At 40.6% G+C, this 23,255-nt stretch overlaps 1 protein-coding gene across 2 annotated transcripts in view; it reads left to right on the forward strand.

Annotated features, from left to right (window-relative positions):
- The first annotated feature begins 7,702 nt into the window (after positions 1–7,702).
- The window catches only part of XDH (xanthine dehydrogenase), a 71,396-nt gene continuing 55,843 nt past the window's right edge, over positions 7,703–23,255 (forward strand). Inside the window, exons 1-3 of one of the 2 annotated variants that reach the window (XM_066378550.1) lie at positions 7,703–7,805; positions 10,026–10,155; positions 10,520–10,655. In XM_066378550.1, coding sequence (XP_066234647.1) covers positions 10,614–10,655 — 42 coding nt within the window. In that variant the 5' untranslated portion in view covers positions 7,703–7,805; positions 10,026–10,155; positions 10,520–10,613. The remainder of the gene's footprint in view (positions 7,806–10,025; positions 10,156–10,519; positions 10,656–23,255) is intronic. The other variant, XM_066378549.1, reaches the window with a different exon arrangement.

Here is a 23,255-nt window from a genome sequence, read left to right on the forward strand (position 1 = left end):
GTCTAGGACTGTCTAGACCAGTCGAATGGGACCTCTGTCTGTCCATAACAAGGGCATGACTAGTGAGATTTAGCCAAGGAAAAAGGTTTTTTGGGGGAGGAGTGGGCAGAGAACAAATTCAAAAGCTGTGCTCATAAACCGACCACTGAAGCTTCCTTTTAGCTCCAGGCAAGGTGCTTCCTACATTTGCCAGGAGCTCCCCGCTGCTACTTCATTGGCACCGAGACATGGCTATTGAGGTGGTATGATTCATTCCTGGGATTCTTGGTATCCAGGTTTCTACTTCTGTATGAGATTCTCAGAATAATGGTGATAATAAGGTAGAGATGATGAATAAGGGACAATTAATAGAATGAAAACACTGATAGTGATCAAGATAGAAAAATTATAGTTGCCAGGTCACTAAGGACTATTACCTCTTCTGGTCTGGCTACTCACCTGGAGCTAGATGACAGCCAGGAACCACAGGGAATGGGGACTTGGCTAAGAGGCTATAGCATGGTGCCTGAAGTAACTGTGGTTGCCATTATATGTTTATGATCCTTGGGATCCACTCCTAGTATTCCTCTCATTGGGTTTTCTGCCTTCCTTCTTGCCTGCTTATGTCTAAGTCTATCGATATCTCTGCTCAGGTTCACGGGTATTACTATGCAGGTTTAATACCTTCCCCATTCAGGGTCATGTTCCCTCAATGTTCCAGGAAACTCAAAGCCACCAAGGGGCCCTGCTTTCCTGAAGCTTCCTGGTTCTCATCAGAGAAAAAGGGCCAAGTTCAAGGGTGAGCTAGTCTGTAAGAATACTATTGCCTTGGCCCTTCTCTGCATATCTGGGGTATTAGGGGGTGGGGTGGGAAGAGGTGGCAATAGTCACAGCTTTCATTTTATTTGCTTATCCTGGCAGAGTGAGGCTGGACCCTGGGACCTTTTCTAGGTCCCTAAATTGCCAAATTATCTGATTGGTGACAGCTAGGATTGTATTGACTTCCCACCATCCGGTTCTTCTTTGTCCCTATAACATTTTTACACTCTATATTTCTCAAGTGTAGTCAGGCACCCAATTTCTGTTCACCAGATGATCTCTGTCCTCAGAGCACTTGACAGGGACTGTAAGAGTGAAAACAGAGACACAAATCATCTGTGTGTTTTTCAGAAGACAGGCCCAAAGGGCCCCGAGCCAGCTTCGGACAGGCTGCTCACGGTCTCCTTACTATTTCTTTTTTCCGCTCCCCTCCCTTTGCTTCTCTCCAGGCCAGAGTTTCTCACTGCTGATACCTCTTCAATGTTAAGTGACACTTTGACAAAAAAAAAAAAGGTTTTTCCTCTGCCTCTGACCGATATAAGTGGTAAAAAGGCCATTCTGGGTCTCCTCTAGCTAGGGAAAGCCTATTGTCTGCTTTCTAGAGTTGTCAGAAGATTCTAGAATCAGAGGGACTTAGGTACAAATACTGATTCCTCCTTACTAGCCATATGAGTGTGAATTGCTTAACCTCTCTGAGCCCAGCCAGCTTCCACGTATACGAAACAAGGAATTCTATCTGCCTCATAGGGAAGTTGTGGAAATAAAGGAGCTCTATATAGATTCATATTAGCAGCTTTGTAACTCTATGTTCTCTTCAAAATATTTCCACTATGAAGGTGATTTAGCCTTGACCAGTAAGACTAGACCCAGGACTGGAGGCCTCTCCTTGTAGCATTTATAGAACTATACACTCTCCTAAGAGAGCTTAAGATTACATGCTGGATCAGTAAGAAAATATGAACATCTCTATTTACCCTGTCACTACAAAAGGTGCTAAAATAAAGCTGTCATATAAGTTATCCCCATAAGTGGCTCAACAAGAATTGCTTGGTGCACTGTGACGCGGTGCTGCTTTGTGACTCATGGGACTAAAATTCATGCTTCAGAGAAACATCAATTATCATGTCATAAAACTTCGGGAATACTCCTGAATAGCTAAAATGTCAACTATCCATCCACGTATGCCAAGAATCAAATGGTCTTCAAGGTTTTGGAGATAGTGGTAAACCTCTTCCAAAAGTACAGCCAAGAATGGAAGGGAGGGTCTCATCAAGAGAGGACAGCACTGGCCAGGCGTGGACAAGACCGCCAGTGAGGGACTCACGCAGCAGGGAAGACTCTACATAGAAAGTCACCCATGTTTCCTTTTCCTCTCCTTGAGTGTTGGGAGAACTGAACAGATACTAGCGAACAGGCCTGAGGTGGCTTCTTGTGTTCTGTGCCTGGTCGCTTTGGGAGCTATGCTTCCTTTTTGAGCTTTGTGTCTCAGATTATGAAATGATGGTTTAATGGACTTTTTTTTTTTTCTGGAGAGAAGGGGTTCCTTCTTTTTTTAAAATAAAAATAAAGCAAATTACAGTATTAGTAACACTAAGTTCCTGTGGAGAGTGTTCTAGTTCAAGGACAAATTTAGAATGGGAACAGCAGGTGATCTTCTTGTAGACTTTTGCATCCTAAATTGAGTTCTCAGAGGCCACTGTCATAAAACTATGGAGGCAGCTGTGGCAGGTGTGAAAGAAGCTCTCAAGTTTACATATGATAACTATTTTAAAGATATCAGTAAATAGTCTGAAATCTGCATCTTTGCTCATGGGAGCGGTGATATTTAGGAGGTAAGGTAATGCTCTGGGTTCAGTTTCCACAGTGTTGGCTCAGGGATCATGAATTATCTGTGAGATACAATAAGGATACTCTTTAAGCCTCTTTGACTCTATAGTTAATGCCCAGCACAGTGCCTGAGACATGCAGTCTCATAAAGTTGGTAAATGAGTGGATGTGTGAATGTTGCCTAGTGGAGAAGTTGCTCTAAAGCCCACCCTTAAAAACAGAATGTGGAATGGGGACACTTAAGGCCAAGTACTTGGGGATGAGACCAAAGTTGTCTTCTGCTTATGTGCCCATGATCCTCAGTGACATTTGCACATGCAGTTTTGCATGTGGGTCAGCCTGACATCTGTCTGAGCCGTGCCCCCTTGCCTTTAACTGAAACCATTGCTGCCATTCATTCATTTAGTCATTATTTAACAAACACTCCTTAGATAAGTATTGTGCCTACCATGTTCATGCAATGTTTTGAACTGAAGAAAGCAAGTCAATATCTCTGCCTTTGGGGAACTGAATGTGTTAGTGGATTTAGTCCTAGCAGCTGTTCAAAGCAAACCCAGAAATCTCTGTGGGCAAACATAGAACATTTGTTTCTTGATCCTATAAAGTAAAATACACGACAAGGGTGGGAGAGGGAAATGAGATCACTGTATTTATTTAAAGACTTTGGATGACTGGCAGCTCTGCTGTCTTCATTGTGTGGTTTCCAAGGTCACCTTGGGCATTGACAATAGCCATCAGATGGTGGGAAAGAGAAAACGGGAGCTGGGACATTCATTGTTAACATCACTTTCACCCATATTACATTCATCAGAACTCAATCATATGGCTTTTTTTTTTTCATGCAGAAAGGGTGCTAGGAAATGTCATTCCTGGCTGGTCAGTGGCTTCCAGCAGGAACTCTTCAACTGAGAAGAAGGGCATGAATATTTGGGAGGCAAGCAGAGATGCCTGCCACACTTCTATTGGTGCAGGGAAACAGATAATAAACATGTAAGTGATAATAAACATGTATAATATTTCAGATGAATAATAAGAAAAAAGCCAGAGGAAGGGAATAGGGGATACAAACAATTGTGAGAATAATTTTCCGAAATGGTTACTTATTGGGCCATATACAGCACATGTAAGTTGATCCTCTGAGCGAAGAAGTAAAAGCTCTTCTTCCTGAATTGTTCTAGAGCAGCTCAGATGGGAAAGAGAGAAGCTGTCTGTCCAGACAAGCCCACATTGTCATCACCACAAATGTAAACCCTGGATTTACAGAGTTTATTGAATGCCAAAGACATTATCAAAAAGCGTAACAGATGAAGACTGATAAATTGCGATTAAATTTGCTCTCTTGCATTTTATGAATTTGACTCCAAAGGCAAGAGAAGTGAAGGCAAAAATTAATGAATGGGACTACATCAGACTAAGAAGTTTTTGCTCAGCAAGAAAAACTGATAACAAAATAAACAGACAGCCAACTAAATGGGAAATGATATTTTCAAACAACAGCTCAGATAAGGGCCTAATATCCAAAATACACAAAGAACTCATAAAACTCAACAACAAACAAACAAACAATCCAATAAAAAAATGGGAAGAGGACATAAACAGACACTTCTCCCAGGAAGAAATACAAATGGCCAACAGATATATGAAAAGACGCTCATCTTCTTTAGTTATTAGAGAAATGCAAATCAAAACTGCAATGAGATACCACCTCACACGTGTTAGGTTAGCTATTATTAACAAGACAGGTAATAGCAAATGTTGGAGAGGCTGTGGAGAAAAAGGAACCCTCATACACTGTTGGTGGGAATGTAAAGTAGTACAACCATTATGGAAGAAAGTATGGTGGTTCCTCAAAAAACTGAAAATAGAACTACCTTATGACCCAGCAATCCCTCTACTAGGTATATACCCCCAAAACTCAGAAACATTGATAACGTAAAGACACATGCAGCCCCATGTTCATTGCAGCATTGTTCACAGTGGCCAGGACATGGAAACAACCAAAAAGCCCGTCAATAGATGACTGGATAAAGAAGATGTGGCACATATACACTATGGAATACTACTCAGCCGTAAGAAATAATGACATCGGATCATTTACAGCAAAATGGTGGGATCTTGATAACATGATACGAAGTGAAATAAGTAAATCAGAAAAAAACAGGAACTGCATTAATCCTTACGTAGGTGGGACATAAAAGTGAAACTAAGAGACATTGATAAGAGTGTGGTGGTTACGGGGGGGAGGGGGGAAAGGGAGAGGGAAAGGGGGAGGGGGAGGGGCACAAAGAAAACTAGATAGAAGGTGACAGAGGACAATCTGACTTTGGGTGATGGGTATGCAACATAATTGAATGACAAGATAACCTGGACTTGTTATCTTTGAATATATGTATCCTGATTTATTGATGTCGCCCCATTAAAAAATAAAATTATTAAAAAAAAAAAATTTGCTCTCTTTTGCTGATGGAGACATTCTCAGGCCATGAACCAATTATAAAGATACATTGAAAAGCAAAGAGGACTGGTCCTTGTTTCCCACAGATCAGTTAGTTCTGGACAGCCCAGGTAGTATGGTCAAACACAGCTGGTTTTTGGGAGAAGAGAGAGATGTGGTTCTTGGGGTTCTATTTGAAGTAAGCCAGACAAAATCCCTTTGAAGGGTCTCATTCCAGGTGAAGACAGCCTGCAGCTACTCCAATGATCTCCATACAGTTTCTGACCTAAACCAAGCTGACCTGAGAGCACAGGTCAACACTGACCCCATTTTCCAGTCTTTGCCACAGTGGCGATCGCCATACTCTGTGTCCACTGAGTGTATACATTCATCGTATCTTTGCAAAAGGGGGATTGTTATCACTTAACTGTGACCAAGAAAACTGAGACTCAGAAAAATGAAGTGACTTGCCTCAGGCCCAGAGTTAGTAAGCCATGGAGCCAGAACCACTCCCATGTCTGTCTGACTCCACAGCCTGTAATCTTTCCAACACACCTTGCAGGCTCCACGTTTCAGGCCCATTCTCAGAGTTCCTATCTTAAGTGTGTTTAAGAGCAATGACATTTATTTTGTAAATGCCCAGAGCTTGGAGGAAAGTATTAATAGTGAACAAGAAAAGGAGGAGGAGGAGGGCTTTGAACAGGCAGAGGAAAGGGAGTCAGAGTCCCCCCACCCTCCCACCATACTCTGCCTTCTTGTACAACCTTTCCCATTGTCTAGCCTGGTATTTCACTTTAGTGGACTGCTTTGAGCTTTGAGGGGTTTCATTGATTAAACTGATGCTTTTTATTTGCCTGGGATGCCTGAGGTAGGGCAGACTAATGAAGAAACCTGGTGCTAACTGATGACATGATAAAAGAAATATAAGGAAAATGCCAGAACTCAATTTTGGTTTCCTGGGTCTTATCCAAAGTCAACAGCTCTCACTTTTATTTATTATATACCCTGACTTTTACATGGCCTGGATCGGCACTTGTTATACAGAATGTCTAACTAGACAGGAACTCTCAATTAAGAGTTCTTCATTTAACTAGATCAGTCAGTTAAGAAGCAAATGGTGGCGTGTCCTGAGTACTTACTGTACAGGCATTTTCTTTAGCCTTCACAGTAAGCTTACAATGTAGTATAATTTTTTCCCATTTTAAGAATAAGGAAGATAAGCCTCATTTGAAATGGTGGAGGGACCTCCCAGTCCTAACAGCTAGTAAACAAAGGGGCTGGGATCTGAGCCCAGGTGTCCACAGCTCCCTGTGTCTGTGGCTCCATGGTCTGAAAAAATTTGTGTTTGCTTCTGGACCTCTTCTATGCCTCTAGCTTTTATGTGCTGGCAGTAGTAACCCAGGCTGAGGTTCCTTTTAATTCTGTCTCTGTGTCCACTTTTGAGTAATCCCACCTTCTTGACTCTAAAGGGATCTACTTCCCAGATGCGTGTAGGTAACGAGGGTTGATTTCCTCCCTAGTAATAGAGTAATATGACCTTTATGTTGAGGAACAGTAGCTGGTTACCTAATATCAATGATCAAAGGTTAGTTGGAAAATTGCTGGGGAGGGAAGTTGAATGGTGTTAATATATTGAATGATGGAAGAAAATTCCATATTTGGTAAAAGGCAGAAAATTAGACATTTCTGAAAACTCCACTTGTTCTTTGCATTGTAGGCTCAATTCAACAAGCATTTCTTGATCCTTCTTATAGACCTGGTACCAGCAATCTACCAATAAGCACAGTTCTGCCCCTGATCTCAGGGGCTTCGCCAACCAGAAGGCTGGATTTCAGCTCAACTGGGAGGGTCTGGGAGTGCCCTGCTCACAGTCCTGGGGTTTATGCCCCACAGTTAGAGAAGAACCATCAGAGATGACTTCTCTGCTGGGGAGTGGGTGAAAGATGTAAAAACTGGCTCTCACTCACTGTGAGACAGTTCACAAGTCAATCTTTCTGACTCTCTATTTCTTTGTGTGGAGAGGAAAGGTAATAACTTCCCTGCCCTTCTCTCAGGGATTTTATAAGGATCAAACGAAATCATGTTAGCACAAAAGAAATGCTTCCGGTATCAAGAGCTATCGTTAGGACTGGTTAGTAATCCAGATGTTTGGGGGAACAAGGGAGGACTTGGCTGCTGAGCAGGGATGCTTTGAGACTGTGACAACACCTTTCATCCGGAATGGGTGTGTGTAAGAGGAAAATTGGGTCTCTCACAAGACACTTAACAAGAAAACTCTGAACAATGGGAATTAGAAAGAAAAGTAATTATTCTTCATTCCAAGTAAAGCTTGTCGTAAGTGAAGAAACTGAACAGGGTCTACCTGTGGGGTGCAGACAAAGATGCATACCTGGCTTCAAAGAGAGGGAGAGGCAGAGCAGAGGCTGCTGCAGGCACAGGCAATGGGCTGGCAGGAACTTCTGCAGGAAGCCGGAGACCTGCCAGGACCCTAGCTCCAGAGCACCAGCCCTGACTAGACTCCAGAGAACACTTGGCCCCAAAGAGCTCACTATTCTAGAAATAATGACTTGGCTCTTGGCAGCATTTTCACTCTTCTTATCTCTTGTGATTTCCTGAAAGTGTTGTTCCAAGAGAAGGACTTGTGTCCAGGAGGCCTCAGGACTTATCTGACTTCTCCATGAACTTTGGGACCTCGCCTGCCAATGCAGTGCAAGTTATAGAGTGAGACATTCTTTTGAGGAGCAGGGTAAGTTAATTTGATGTAAGTTATAGTTGGCCTATTTATTCCAAGACCATGAAATCCTTTAATTCAGTCCAAATTTGAAAATTCATTCAACATTGAAAGCATATATAGGCCCTGGCCTATTGGCTCAGTAGTAAAGCATCAGCCCAGTGTGTGGATGTCCTGGGTTTGATTCCTGGTCAGGGTACACAGGAGAAGTACCCACCTGCATCTCCCCTCCCCCATTTTTTTCTTTCTCTTCCCTTCCTGCAGCTATGGAGTAAGTTGGCCCTGGTGCTGAGGATGGCTCCATGGCCTCTGCCTCAGATGCTAAGAAGAGCTCAGTTGCTGAACAATGGAGCAATACCCAGATAGGCAGAGCATCACACACTAGTGGGCTTGCGGGGTGGATCCTGTTGGAGTGCATGCAGGAGTCTGTCTCTGCCTCCCCTCCTCTCACTGAATAAAAATAAGAAAAGAAAGCATATGTAGGAGCTCATTGGCTTTGGAAAAAAAAAAAAGCTATTTTAGACTGTTTTCCCCTAATTTACATCTGGAAAAATCACAGAGAAAGAAATGGTCCCAAATATTTTGCTGGATAAGAAATAATCATAATAAGTTAAAGTTTCTTTTTGTCAAATTTCTGTATTATAGAAAATAAATTACTATAGTTATCACAGAAATAAAATCCAAATGATAGCACATGCCCTTGTTGAAAATGTATTTCACTTTCATTTTTCAGTGCTTCACAGTAACAGAGAGTAACTTTACCTCCAGACAACAGAAGGAGGCTGAAGACTGGCTTTGTGGGGAAAAGTAAACCATTACATATATTGATATATTGTGCATCCATGATGGGTCGCACACCTAAACTAAGTCCCATTTCATTCTTGACATAGTGGATTCTTAAACAGTAGGCATAGTCACCCCCATTACTTAGATAAGTATAGGGAGGCCAAGAGAGTGATTTTTGCAAAAGGTCCATGCAGAAGTGGTAGAGTTACTATTCAAGCCAGTCTACCTACCATCAAACCTCAGTCCTCTCCCTTTACTTTGAGAGTTTCTTGGGACTTTTGGCTAGAGACTGGCAAGGAAGTGGGGGGCTTGGAAAGCTGGGTGAATCAGTGAATAGAGCAAAAGCCTCTCCATCATAGAAGGGTAAGGGTCAGGGAGAATTCACCAATCACAAAACACTACCCCAGGCTCAGCCCCCCTCTCTCTTTCCACTTCTTTCCTTCTTACTTTTAGGGCTGGGTTTCCTCAATCTTGGCTCTATTAACTTTTAAGACCAGATAATTCTCTGTTGTTGGGGATGTCCTGTGCATTAGAGGGTGTTTAGTAGCATCCTTGGCCTCTACCTACTAGATACCAGTAGCAACCCTTCCCAGTCATAACAATAAAACATAGCACCAGACATTGCCAAATGGCTTTTAGGGTTGGGAATCCTCTCCCACCCCAGTTAAGAACCATTGTTTTAGGGTGACCAACCAACACAGTCTGCCCTGGTCTGAAGGGATTCAGTGGTAAAACCAGAATAGTCAGGGATGAACGGGGATGATTGGTCAACCTACAAATGAAATTTCATCTCCTGCTTCAATAAAGGCTGTGGTTGGGAGAAAGGCATTTTGTTGATAATGTGGTTACCTGGTATTCTTTAGTTTCTCTAAGCTGTTGCTGTACCAAGCACATTTGCTTAATATTTCTTTTTCTCCACTCTTACCCGCACCCCCTACCTCTATCCCCTCTTGCCCCTATGTAACCTGCAGAGGGTGTAGGGTAAGTTACCTATTTCAGAGGGGCTGTTTGAGTAACTTTATGGTTCTTTTTAGAACTGAAGGAGACCAGAGGGGGCGCGCACGCTTGTGTGTGTGTGTGTGTGTGTGTGTTTACATTAGGAGTTAATGAATATTGGATGGGGGAACGTTTTCAGCTCCAAGTTAACTTGGTCTATGTGCAGGTTGTTTTACACATTTTCATTTATTTGATATTATAAAATATTTTTATCAGTTACTCTGGCAACTTATTAAGGACATGTTCCTGACCTTTTTGTCCCCCTGGATAAAAGAAAAGCCTCAAAAATGATTTGTTTCAGGGTTATTTTTGCTGTGTTGTTGAGAATCTATTAGCAGTAGTAATAATAAATATTTTATTTCTTTGCAAATTTACAAAATTCTTCCAAAATATATCACATGTCCCTTAGGCTTCTTCTGCTCTTGGTGTCCCCATTTGTGTGCCCATGTATAGGATGAACACAACAGAGTTCTGAAGGTGATAAGTAACTGGCTGAGGTCCAAGGCCAGATTTTGCCTCTGGATCACTGGGCACCACCACATCGTGTGACCTCCACATTCTTCCAGGAGAATGAGTCCTGCCTGTAAGTGCTGAGTCTGCGTTGCTGTAACAATATATAAATGGTAAAATGACAAGTGTAGATGCCGAGGGCATGAATGAGCTCTACTGCCCGACTCTGACAATGGCCTTCCCTCTTCTCTGTCTTCAGCATGTGGGAGGATGAAGCAGGTTCCACCAGGGCAGGGTATAAGACCACATGTACCAAGGCTGATATACTTACTGGTCCTTCCTCTGTGCTCTTTGACCCGTACATGTGAGGGGTGTGATTTGCTGTGAATGATTGCTTTCATTTTGCTTGATTATGCAAACCAGTGCTAGAAACTCTTACGCCCTGAAGCTCTAAGCAGGTTCCCTCCCATTGGCCTGCTTGGTTTCACTTTTTTTAGAGGGAGGCGTGTTTTTCAAGTTGCAGAGCAGTGATAACTGCCAGTCCTTCTTAGGAGTGAGGTACCTGGAGTTCAGGGACCTGACCTGTTGACAATGACAGCAGACCAGTTGGTTTTCTTTGTGAATGGCAAAAAGGTAAGCAGGAGCTGACCTTTGCTCTGGCTTCCCTGCTCCCTGGGAAGGGATGTGTGTCCTGGGGAAGAGGCTGTTCTGTCCTCTCTCTGTCATGTTTGCTCTCATTTGTTCTTTCTCTCCCTTTAAAGGTGTGGCTGCCTTGGGGGTAACACTGGGGAAGGAAGACCACAGGGCTAGCACATAGTCAAGCTACTCAAGGGGCAACAAAATGAGGGGGAGGGAAGCGAGGAGAGAGGAGTCTGTGAGCTTCCCTCACCTCTACTCTCTGCAGTAGTAGAGACACTGGCACAAAGCTGAGAAGAGGGCACAGCATTCTAGGTGAGACTAGAAGTTACCCACTGCACTTTTTCCCCCCCTGTATTTAATCAAATATGTTCTAAGACTTCTGTTGATCTCTTTACCGAGGGAAGGAACAGGAATGTGTTTTCTTGCTACTGTCATGATAGAAGAAGTACACAGTCTTTGCTTCTGATAGTTCATGTATGGAACTATAACAGCTTAGTTGTGTAAGGACATTTACTGACATCTTGTGGCAGCCATGTTTATTTTCATAAAGGGCATGCTCCCCCTACCCTCGCCCTTAGTTCACATACTGTATAAATATTATAAATCTTTTTCAAAACTTTTATTTAGAAAATTAAATTTAATGAGATGACATTGATCAATAAGAGTACATAGCTTTCAGTAAACATTTTTATAGCATTAGAACTGTTGATTGTGTTGTGTGCCCATCACCTATAGTCAAATTATTTTCTGCCACTGTATATTTGTCCCTTTTTACTCCCCTCCCCCAACCCCTATACTCAACCCCCTTTCCCTGGTAATCACTTCACTTTTATCTATGTCCATAAGTCTCATTTTTATATCCCACTTATGTGTGAAATCATATAGTTCTTAGCTTTTTCTGATTTACTTATTCGACTTCATATAATGTTCTCAAGGTCCATCCATGTTGTCATAAATGTCACTAGGTCATTGTTTCTTATGGCTGAATAGAATTCCATTGTATCTATGTACCACATCTTTATCCAATCCTCTATCCAGGAACACTTTAGTTGTTTCCATGTCTTGGCCACTGGGAATAATGCTATGATGAACATGGGGGTGCATGTGTCTTTGTGTACCAATGTTTTTGAGGATTTTTGGTAGATACCCAGTAGAGGGATTGCTGGGTCATATGGTAATTCTAACCTTAATTTTTTGAGGAACCAACATACTTTTTCCATAATGGCTATAGCAGCTTACATTCCCACCAGCAGTGATTGAGGGTTCCTTTTTCTCCACAGCCTCTCTAACACTTATCATCTGCCTTCTTGATAATAGCCAATCTAACAGGTGTGAGGTGCTATTTATTGTAGTTTTGATTTGCATTTCTCTAATAGCTATTGAAGGTGAGCATCTTGTCATATATCTATTGGCCATTTGTATATCTTCATGGAAGAAGTGTGTGTTCAGGTCCTCTCCCATTTTTTAATTGGATTGTTTGCTTATTTGTTGCTGACCTTTGTGAGTTCTTTCTATATTTTGGATATTAACCCCTTATCAGAGCTGTTATTTGCAAATATAATTTCTTATTTGATTGGCTACCTTTTTGTTTTGTTTTTGGGTTTTTTTGCTGTGCTTTTTAGTTTGATATAGTCCCATTCATTTATTTTTGCCTTTACTTCCTTGCCTTTGGGGTCAAATTCATAAAATGTTCTCTATGTCCAGGGTCCATAAGTTTAGTACCCATGTTTTCTACTATGTAATTTATTGTTTCAGATCTTATATTTAGGTCCTTGATCCATTTTGAATTAATTTTCATGCAGGGGGACAAACTGTAGTCAAGTTTTATTCTTTAGCATGTGGCTTTCCAATTTTCCCGGCACCATTTATTGAAGAGGCTTTCTTTTCTCCATTGTGTATTTTTGGCTCCTTTGTCAAAGGTTATTTGTCTATATATATGTGGTTTTATTTCTGGGCTTTGATTCTGTTCCATTGGTCTGTATGTCTGTTTTTCTGCCAGTACCATGCTGTTTTGATTATCACGTCTCTGTAGTATAATTTGAAGTCAGGTAGTGTGACACCTCTGGCTTTATTATTTTTTCTCAGGATTTCTTTGGCTATCTGGGAATTTTTATGGTTCCATACAAACCTGGTAAATTTTGTTCTATTTCTTTAAAAATGACTTGCAAGCCTGACCAGGTGGTGGCACAGTGGATAGAGCATCGGACTGGGACACAGAGGAACTAGGTTCAAAACGCTGAGGTTACTGGCGTGAGCTCGGGCTCATCTGGCTTGAGCGCAGGCTCACCAGCTTGAGCATGGGGTTGCTGGCTTGAGTGTGGGATCATACACATGATCCCATGGTTGCTGGCTTGAGCAAGGGGTTACTCACTCTGCTGTAGCCCCAGGTCAAGGCACATATGAGAAAGTCGTGAACAACTAAGGTGCTACAGCGAGGAATTGATGCTTCTTGTCTCTCTCTCTTCCTGTCTGTTCCTATCTTGTCCCTCTCTCTGTCTCTGTCACAAAAAAATGACATTGGGATTGTAATGGTGGTTGCATTAAATTTGTACATTGGTTCAGGTAATATGGCCATTGCAAATCTTTTACTTTGATGAAAACTGACCACATGGATTAACTTCGCTGGTGCACAGGGACCTAGGCAAGGTGAAGGTGCGATAGGGCAGAGGGGCACTTATGACATGGGAACCCGTCCTTGTGGCACTGAAAGGATGAGGACCTTTGTAATGCTAATGCCAGTGCAGAGAGAGAGCGTGCCAGTGCATTACATTGTCTCTATCCTCTACCTGCCCTCCTAACCCCACTCTTGACATGGTCACATCTGCTTTAGTTCCCCCATTGGGAATGAAAGGGACGGTAAGAGGGTAGCCACACATACATAGTTACGCATTGTAAATGACCATGTGGACCATGTGAGTGATGGATGTGTCCAATGGGCCCCTCAAGCAAGCAGTTTTATATGTTTTGCTATTTTGGCAGTTTTAAGATGGGAAACAGTGTGACTGTCCAGGTAATTTTCAAGAAAATGTGCTTCATAGGGTGTCTAGTGCTTAAATTGTCAGGATGTATTTGAATGACTAGCAAGAAAATTCCTTGAGTCATCGTAACATCTGTGCTTCAAAGACTGGATTCAGTTTGAGTGGTGTCACTGGGAGGCACTGGGGAATGGGGACAGCCATGCTCTTTTAGGTTCAAAGTTGTCTCTCTGTGCCAATTTCTTTTCAGGATTGGCATCGTGGCACCAAGCCAAGAGATACACCAAAGCTTCTCCATGGGTGGTAGTAAGACTTGCACCCAACATTTCAAACAATTTTGTTGCATTCAGCAATTATACTGCAAAGATTTAAGAAACAGTCATTGAACTGGCTTTCTGGAAGGGTTACTTACACAAAGGCTTCCCCTGAGGAATTTTTTTAAGCAATTTTTACATTGGTGGGGCTGCTGGATTCAATGACTTTCAAGGCCATGTCTCACTTTAGGGTTTGATTATTAATGAAGCCATCAGTTCCTGTGTGACAGTACAAACTTCTGTTCTCCTTTACGGCTGGTTTGCTGTGATGCTCTGGAACATTTCCAGGGAAACTTGGCTTGGCAAGAATTGTTTTCCTATGTATTTTATTTTCACTTTAGGAAAGCAGTTTGAAATTTTTAGATGGTGTTATGGCATCAGACCCTACCATCTATTACTGCCAGTTTTTGTGATGAATATCCATGTTTATAGTTTGTAAACATGTGGCCTCTTGAGAAACTGCCGGAAAGGAGGACAGGCAATGCAAGGAGTGACAAGGTACAAGCAAGACTATAAAAACAGGACCCAGCAAGCAGATCCCCAGACAAATTAAGGCAGCTGTGAGTAAGCGTATTCCCATGTCTGTTTGCAAATGTTCTAGATGTTTTGTTACAGGATGTTACCAAAGAAGTGACCAAAGAAGAGGTCAGAATTTGGTGACTCACTCTTAAATGTGAGCCTTCCACGCCCTCTGTCTCAGACTGCTGTCTACGACTTTACTAGCTGGGGTCCTGAAGAGGGTGTGAGATAGAACGATCAAGTACCCTGAGGGCCTTCTGTGCTGGTGAAGTGCTTGGTGACTGTTGTTCACACCTCTTCTGACCTAGAGTCAGAGTGGAAAGGAAAGAGCTGCCCAGGATTTTGTTGTTATTGTAGTGATAATGCTTAGGAGGGTAGGATTCTTGTTTTTCTGAGCAATCCCTCTGTTAGTGGAGATTGTGGCATCAGGAACAGTCTGGGAAGATTTAGCCTGTAGGCTGCAGCTGAAGGTGTCCAACAGTGATCCCCACGGAAATCGGTGTTAGTGAGTCAACCCTCCCTCCCTCTCTCCCTCCATCCTTCCTTCCTCCCTCTCTCCTTTCCTATCTTACAGCATTGACATTTAGCAAGCTCCTCCCAGCCCTGAGCATGTGGAATATATATGGGCTGGAAGCATTTGCTATTCAGGGATTTATGAACTAGTTGGAGAAGTGGATTATGCTTAGGCAAAGTAAAATATGACAAAATGTATTTCACAGAAAACTATCCCCATGAGACACTCTTCTTAGGTATTCTTAAACCACTCAGCCCAGCAATGGCATAAAGTAGGTGCTCAATTAATGTGAATGGTGTGAATAAATGAATATTAAAAGCCCTAAGAAACCCTCTGCCAAAGAAATTTATTTTTTAAACATTATATTTTAAATTTATAAAAAAGTTTCAAGAATACAAAGAAATATTAAATAAACTTTACTTACCTGTTAACATTTTGCCATATTTACTTTTTAATCTCTCTCTGCATATATATGTATTTATAGATACATACATAGATATATAGATGTATATATTATAAGTACACAAATATTTTTATATATTTATTTATGTTTGTAAATAATAGAAATAAATATATAAAACATAAAATTTTATATCTCAGGGTAAATTTCAAGACATCATGTCTCTTTACCCATTAAATTAAAAATAAAAATATTATGGCAGAAACAGTCTATTTTTATTTTATTTTGTTGTTTTAAAATATTTATTTTTTAATTGAATTTATCGAGTTATAAGTTCAGTGCGAAACTCAATAAATCATTATCTGCACACTGCATTGTGTGCCCATCGCCCCAAGCAAAGTCTCCTTTGTCCCCATTTTCGTCCCCTCACCTTTGCCCACCATCATCTACCCTCAAACCCCTTTTCCCTCTGGCGATCACCACACTGTTTTCTGTGTCTGTGTGTTGTGTGTTTGTGTATATACATATGTGTGTGTGTGTATATATATATATTTTTTCTTAATCCCTTCACCTTCTAACATCCTGCTCCTCAACACCCTCCCCTCTGACAGCTGTCAGTCTGTTCCATGTGACCTTCCTTCTGTTTCTATTTTGTTTGTCAGTTTAATTTGGTCATTAAATTCCACAGATAAGTGAGATCATATGGTATTTGTCTTTCACTGCCTGGCTAATTTCACTTACCATAACAATCTGTGGGTCCATCCACGCCATTGCAGAAGGTAAGATTTCCTTCTTCTTTACAGCCGAGCAGTGTTCCATTGTGTAACTGTACCACAGCTTTTTTCATCCACTCATCTACTGATGGACTCTTGGGCTGTTTCCAGGTCTTGGCTATTTGTAAATAATGCTGCGATGAACATAATTAGATTCAGAGTCTGCAGATGTACCCTTCTTGGGAGGACACAATGTCAGTCTTCCCCATTAGTTGTGAAGTGACCTTTCATCTTTTGGTGAAGGTGATGTTCACCAGATTTTCCCACTGTGAGGTTTTCTTTATAATTAATAAATGACCTGTGAGAAGTGTCCAGGGCCTTCTGATAAGTGAAGATATGGATGGAAGAGGAATGAAGTGGTCAAAGACTTAGGAACCAGAAGGTACTGCTCACAAAAATTCCAGGATCAGGGAATGTGCAGATACTCCAGTGCTTTCAGCCTTTTGTATAGTGCATTTTCACCAGTGAAATAAAAGTTGGTTTTGCATCTCATTTGCATAATCAAACAACTTTTTTTAAAAAATTATTTATTTATTTATTCATTTTAGAAAGAAGAGAGAGAGGGAGAGAGAGAGGGGGGAGAGAGACAGAGAGAGAAGGGGGGGAGGAGCAGGAAGCATCAACTTCCATATGTGCCTTGACCAGGCAAGCCCAGGGTTTCGAACCGGTGACCTCAGCATTTCCAGGTTGACGCTTTATCCACTGCGCCACCACAGGTCAGGCCCAAACAACTTTCTTTGTCTTGTCTACCTTCCCTGGAAGGTAGGAGAGGAAAGGGCTGAAAAGGAAGATTGGGGATATGTTAAAGGGCATTGAAAGACAGCTTAGGGAACTTGGGTGTTACCTTGAATATGTGGGAAGTCACTGGCGGTATTGAGCAAGGGACTGATGCAATATGATGAAAGCAGAGCTGAGGACAGGAGGAAGGACCAGTTTGAGGAGAAGAGAGTGAGGTAAGAGGCCCTCACTGCCGACTACAGGAAAGCTGATGAGGATCTTCATTTTGTGTGTTTATGATGTCTCCTCCAAGAGAAAAGACATAGCTTCTTGTGAAAACTTTGTAACCAGGTCTTTGAATAAGCTGGATCTGTGCAGTATAATCGAAAATGAAAATTCATTTATCTCTCACTTTCCTTAGACTTTATTTAAGAGGCAAATTCCGGCAGTTTTGTTCCCTCTTGAATTACTTTTGACCAATAAAAAAAATGCTATGGCCATCTCTAAGTTGCCAAACACAGTCTCAGTTCAGGACAGAGAGGTGAGGGCAAAGAGAGTTTTCACTGAATCGGAGCTGGTGTAGTGACTTCCCACCTCTGGGGAAGTTCAGTCGCAGCTCTGTGACAAGGGGCATGTGCTTGTCAGGCTGGCTGCTCTCTCTCAGCCTCTGGTTTTGGGAGGTTCACTCCACACAGACTCAGTTGGAGGTCCCATCACTTGTAGTTGGTTTTGAGAATGATTTCGACACCTCCAAGCCGGTTTTCCCTCTTTCTCACAGCCTACCCTACGTCCACGGCTAATACTGTACTTCCCATCTTTTGTTCTTCTGAACTCTGTTGGAGAGGAGTGTATCCCAATCCCAACACTGACACACTTTCTTCTTCAGCTTGGCTGGTGAGCCTATCTCTAGCTGTTGAGGCATGCCAGACCACCACATCCCCTGTACTGTCGAGGTGACATGTTAGCTCAGATGTAGTGCTGTGGGACCTTCCCATGAGGTTTGAGGTGTGAACAGATACTCCTCTACTGGCTTTAGGAAGGTGTGGGACTCATACTACAGGGTTCGCTGAAGAAATCCTCATCACAGATTCTCTCCCCATAACAGTCCCCATCACCCAAACCCTTTACCCTCAATAACAGATGAGCAGGAGCGAAATGGTACTTCATAGATTTCCTTGGACATTTTGCATTGGGAAATAGCACTTCACTTTGTAGACAACCTTCTCTATCTTACTGAAAATTCCATTTGTGACTCTTTGGTTTGAGATTTACAGAAATTCCTCCATTTCTGCCATGTGTTAATGTTGTTGATTGTGGTAGCCCGATGCATAGAACACGCCACTATGAGCACGGGCCCACAGACTGGCTCTCTGCTGTGTGAGTGTGTGTGCTCCAGGGGCAAAGCTGGGTTGTGCCTGCTGCTGCCTCAGCTGTCCCTGCCTTCACAGTCCTGATCCAGCCACTGGCAATGAGATGACATGCTTGATTGGAAGGGGGCTTTGCCTTGGGCAGCCCAAGCAAATTGGGTTGAAGAATGTCAGTACATATATATTGATAGTTTGGCTTGTAGTTAATATGTTCATTCTTTTTTTCCCCTGAATTTGTTGTGTTTACATAGTAACAAGTATTCCCCCGAATATATCTCCTTCCCTCCCCGCTCCGTGTTCTCCTTGAAACCCCCATTGCCCCCTCCCCCCACTGCCTTCCCTCCTTCCCTCCCTGATTTACTATCCTGCCCTCTATCTCTCTGTGTAATGTGTATATATTATATTTTCCCTAATGTCTTTCCTTTATTTGATACCCTCCTCTCATCCCCTTTCCCTCTGACAGCTTTCCTTCTGGACTCTATAACCCCTTCTCTGCCTCTTTTCCGTTCCTCAGTTCACATTGTTCATTGGATTCATCATATGAGTGAGGTCATATGATATTTTTCTTTCTCTGCCTGGCTTATTTTGCCTAGCATAATAGACTCCAGGTCCATCCATGTTGTCGCACAGGGCAAGATTTCCTTCTTTTTCACTTCCACGTAGTATTCCATTGTGTATACATACCACTGCTTTTTAATCCACTCATCTACTGATGGACACTTGGGCTGTTTCCAGATCTTGGCTATTGTAAACAATGCTGCAATAAACATGGGGATGCATTTCTTTTTTTGAATCAGTGATTTGTTATTCTTAGGATATATCCCTAAAAGTGGGATAGCTGGGTCAAAAGGCAGTTCGATTTTTAATGTTTTGAGGAATCTCCATATTGTTTTCCACAGTGGCTGCACCAGTCTGCATTCCCACCAGCAGTGCAGGAAGGTTCCCTTTTCTCCACACCCTCACCAGCACTTGTTATGTGTTGTTTTGTTAATGAGCGCCACCTGACAGTTGTGAGGTGATATCTCATTGTGGTTTTAATTTGCATTTCTCTAATAATTAGTGATGTTGAACATTTTTTGTATGCCCATTGGCCATCTGTATGTCCTCTTTGGAGAAGTGTCTATTCAGTCCTTTTGCCCAATTTTTGATTGGGTTGTTTACTTTCCTGATGTTGAGTTTTATAAGTTCTTTGTAGATTTTGGTTATTAACCCCTTATCAGACATGTTGGCGAATATGTTCTCCCATTGTGTGGGTTGTCTTTTTATTTTGTTCATGTTGTCTTTTGCTGTGCAAAAACTTTTTAGTTTGACATAGTCCCATTTGTTCATCCTGTTCTTTATTTCACTTGCCTGTGGAGTCAAATCAGCAAATATATTGCTGTGAGAGATGTCGAAGAGTTTACTGCCTATGTTTTCTTCCAAGATGATCATGGTTTCATGACTTACATTCAAGTCTTTTATCCATTTTGAGTTTATTTTTGTGAATGGTGTAAGTTGGTGGTCTAGTTTCATTTTTATGCAGGTAGCTGTCCGATTTTCCCAACATCATTTGTTAAAGAGACTATCTTTTTACTCCATTGTATGCTCTTACCTCCTTTGTCAACTATCAATTGACCATAAAGGTATGGGTTTATTTCTGGGTTCTCTGTTCTGTTCCATTGATCTTTATGCCTGTTCTTATGCCAGTACCAAGCTGTTTTGAGTACAATGGCCTTGTAGTATAACTTGATATCAGGAAGTGTGATACTCCCCACTTCATTTTTCTTTTTCAAGATTGCTGAGGCTATTCATGTTCTTTTTTGGTTCCATAAAAATTTCTGGAATATTTGTTCTATATTTTTGAAGTATGTCATTGGTATTTTAATATGAATTGCATTGAATTTATATATTGCTTTGGGTAGTATAGACATTTTAATGATATTTATTCTTCCTATCCATGAACACGGTATATGTTTCCACTTGTTTGTATCTTCCTTGATTTCTTTTATCAATGTTTTATAATTTTCTGTGTACAGGTCTTTAACCTCTTTGGTTAAATTTACTCCTAGGTACTTTATTTTTTTTGTTGCAATAGTGAAGGGGATTGTTTCCTTAATTTTTCTTTCAGACAGTTCATTGTTGGTGTATATAAATGCCACTCATTTCTAAATATTGATTTTATATCCTGCCACCTTGCTGAATTCATTTATCAGTTCCAGTAGTTTTTTGACTGAGACTTTAGAGTTTTCTATGTATAGTATCAAGTCATCAGCAAATCAGTAAAACTTTCTTCTTTTTCAATTTGGATGCCTTTTATTTCTTCTTCTTGTCTGATTGCTATAGCTAGGACTTCCAGAACTATGTTTAATAAGAGTGGTCATAGGGGGCACCCCTGCCTTGTTCCTGTTCTTAAGGGGATTGCTTTTAATTTTTGCCCATTGAGTATGATATTGGCTGTGGGTTTGTCATAGATGGCCTTTATCATATTGAGGTATGTTCCCTGTATTCCCACTTTGCTGAGAGTTTTGATCATGAATGGGTGCTGGATTTTATCAAATGCTTTTTCTGCATCTATTGAAATTATCATGTGGTTTTTCTCCTTCCTTTTGTTTATGTGATGAATCACATTGATTGATTTGTGAATATTGTACCAGCATTGCCTCCCCAGAATAAATCCCACTTGATCATGATGTATAATTTTTTTCATGTATTGCTGGATACAGTTTGCTAATATTTTGTTGAGAATTTTAGCATCTAAATTCATCAGGGATATTGGCCTATAGTTTTCTTTCTTTGTAGTGACTTTGCCTGGTTTTGGAATGAGTATTATGTTCGCCTCATAAAAGAAATTTGAAAGTTTTCCTTCCTCTTGAATTTTTTGAAATAGCTTGAGAAGGATAGGAGTTAGTTCTTCTTTGAATATTTGGTAGAATTTGCCTGTGAAGCCATCAGGCCCAGGACTTTTGTTTGTTGGTAATTTTTTGATAACTGTTTTGTTTCAATCTCTTTTGTTGTAATTGGTTTGTTTAGGTTTTCTGATTCTTCCAGATTGATTTTTGAATAATTATATTTTTCAAGGAGTTTATTTCATCTAGATTATCCCATTTTGGGGCATACAGTTCTTCATAATATTTTTTTACAATCGTTTGAATTTCTGCTGTGTCAGTTGTTACTTCTTCACTCTCATTTCTAATTTTATTTATTTGAGTCCTCTCTCTTATTTTCTTGGTGAGTCTGGTTAAAGGTACATCAATTTTGTTTACCTTTTCAGAGAACCATCTCTTGGTTTCATTGATCTTCTGTATTGTTTCTTTTGCTTCTATGTCATTTATTTCCACTCTGATCTTTATTATTTCCTTTCTTCTACTACCTCTGGGCTTTACTTGCTGTTTATTTTTTAGTTCATTTAGGTGCAGGGTTAAGTTGTTAATTTGAGCTTTCTTTTGCTTAAGGTATGCCTGTAATACTATGAACTTGTGTCCCATAAATTTTGAGTTGTTGTGTGTTCATTTTCATTTGTTTCAAGGAAGTTTTTGATTTCTTCCTTGATCTCATTGTTAACCCATTTATTATTTTAACATGCTATTTAGTCTCCAAGTGTTTGAATGTTTTTCAGTTCTTCTATTGTAGTTTATTTCTAGAGTCATGCCATTGTGATCAGAGAAGGTGCTTGATATGATTTCAGTCTTCTTAAATTTATGAAGGCTTGTTTTGTGTCCTAACATGTGGTCTATCCTCATGTGGTCTATCCTAGAGAATGTACCATGAGCACTTGAAAAGAATGTATATTCTGCTGCTTTGGGGTGAAAGTTTCTGAAGATATCTATTAAATCCAGTTGATCTAGCATGTCATTTAAGGCTAGTTCTTTGTTAATTTTGTATCTGGAGGTTCTATCCATTGATGTTAGTGGGGTATTAAAATACCCTACTATTATAGTATTGCTGTTGATCTTGCCCTTTTTGTCCATCAAAATCTGTTTTATATATTTAGGTGCTCCTATATTAGGCACATATATATTTATAATAGTTATATCTTCCTGTTGTAATGCTCCTTTTATCATTATGTAGTGACCTTCTTTATCTTTTACTATAGCCTTTGTTTTAAAGTTTATTTGTCAGGTATTAGTATTGCTACTCCAGCTTTTTTTTCCTTTTCGTTTGCATGAAATATTTTTTTTCATTCCTTTACTCTCAGTCTATGTGTATCTTTGTTCTGAGGTGGGTTTCTTGTAGACAGCATATGTATGGGTCCTGTTTTCTTATCTATGCAGCTACCCCATGTCTTTTGACTGGAACATTTAAACCATTTACATTTAAGATTATTATTGATATGTAGTTGTTTATCGCCATTTTATTCTTTAAATCTATAATCCTCTATTTCTTGATTTTTTTCCCCTTTGCTCTTTTAACAGCAAGCCCCTTAACATTTCCTGCAGTATTGGTTTGGTTGTAATGAATTTCTTAAGTTTTTTTGTCTGGGAAACTTTTTATTTCTTCTTCAATTTTAAATGATAATCTTGCTGGTTAAAGAAGTCTTGGTTGTAGGCCCTTGTTTTGAATTACATTGAATATTTCTTGCCATTCCGTTCTGGTCTCAAGTGTTTCTGTTGATAGATCAGATGTCATCTTTATGGGGGTTCCTCTATAGGTAATTGACTTCTTTTCTCTTGCTGCTTTTAGTATTTTTTTTTATCTCTTAACTTTGGTATTTTAATTATGATATGTCTTGATATAAGCCTCATTGGGTTTCTCTTCACCCGGACTCTCTGTGCTTCTTGAACTTGTGTGACTTTTTCCTTCATCAATTTAAGAAAGCTTTCAGCTATGATTTCTTTAAAAAGGTTCTCTATCCCTTGTTCTTTCTCTTCTCATTCAGGAATCCCTATGATGTGGATGTTATTTCTCTTCATATTGTCAAAGAGTTCTCTTATAGTTTCCTCAGACTTTTTGAGCCTCTTTTCTTTTTGCTACTCTGTTTTTGTGTTTTTATTTATCTTTCCTCTAATTTGCTGATTTGATCCTCTGCTTTATCCAGC

This window comes from Saccopteryx leptura, chromosome 3 (assembly GCF_036850995.1).
Source record: "Saccopteryx leptura isolate mSacLep1 chromosome 3, mSacLep1_pri_phased_curated, whole genome shotgun sequence".
NCBI classification, from domain to species: domain Eukaryota; kingdom Metazoa; phylum Chordata; class Mammalia; order Chiroptera; family Emballonuridae; genus Saccopteryx; species Saccopteryx leptura.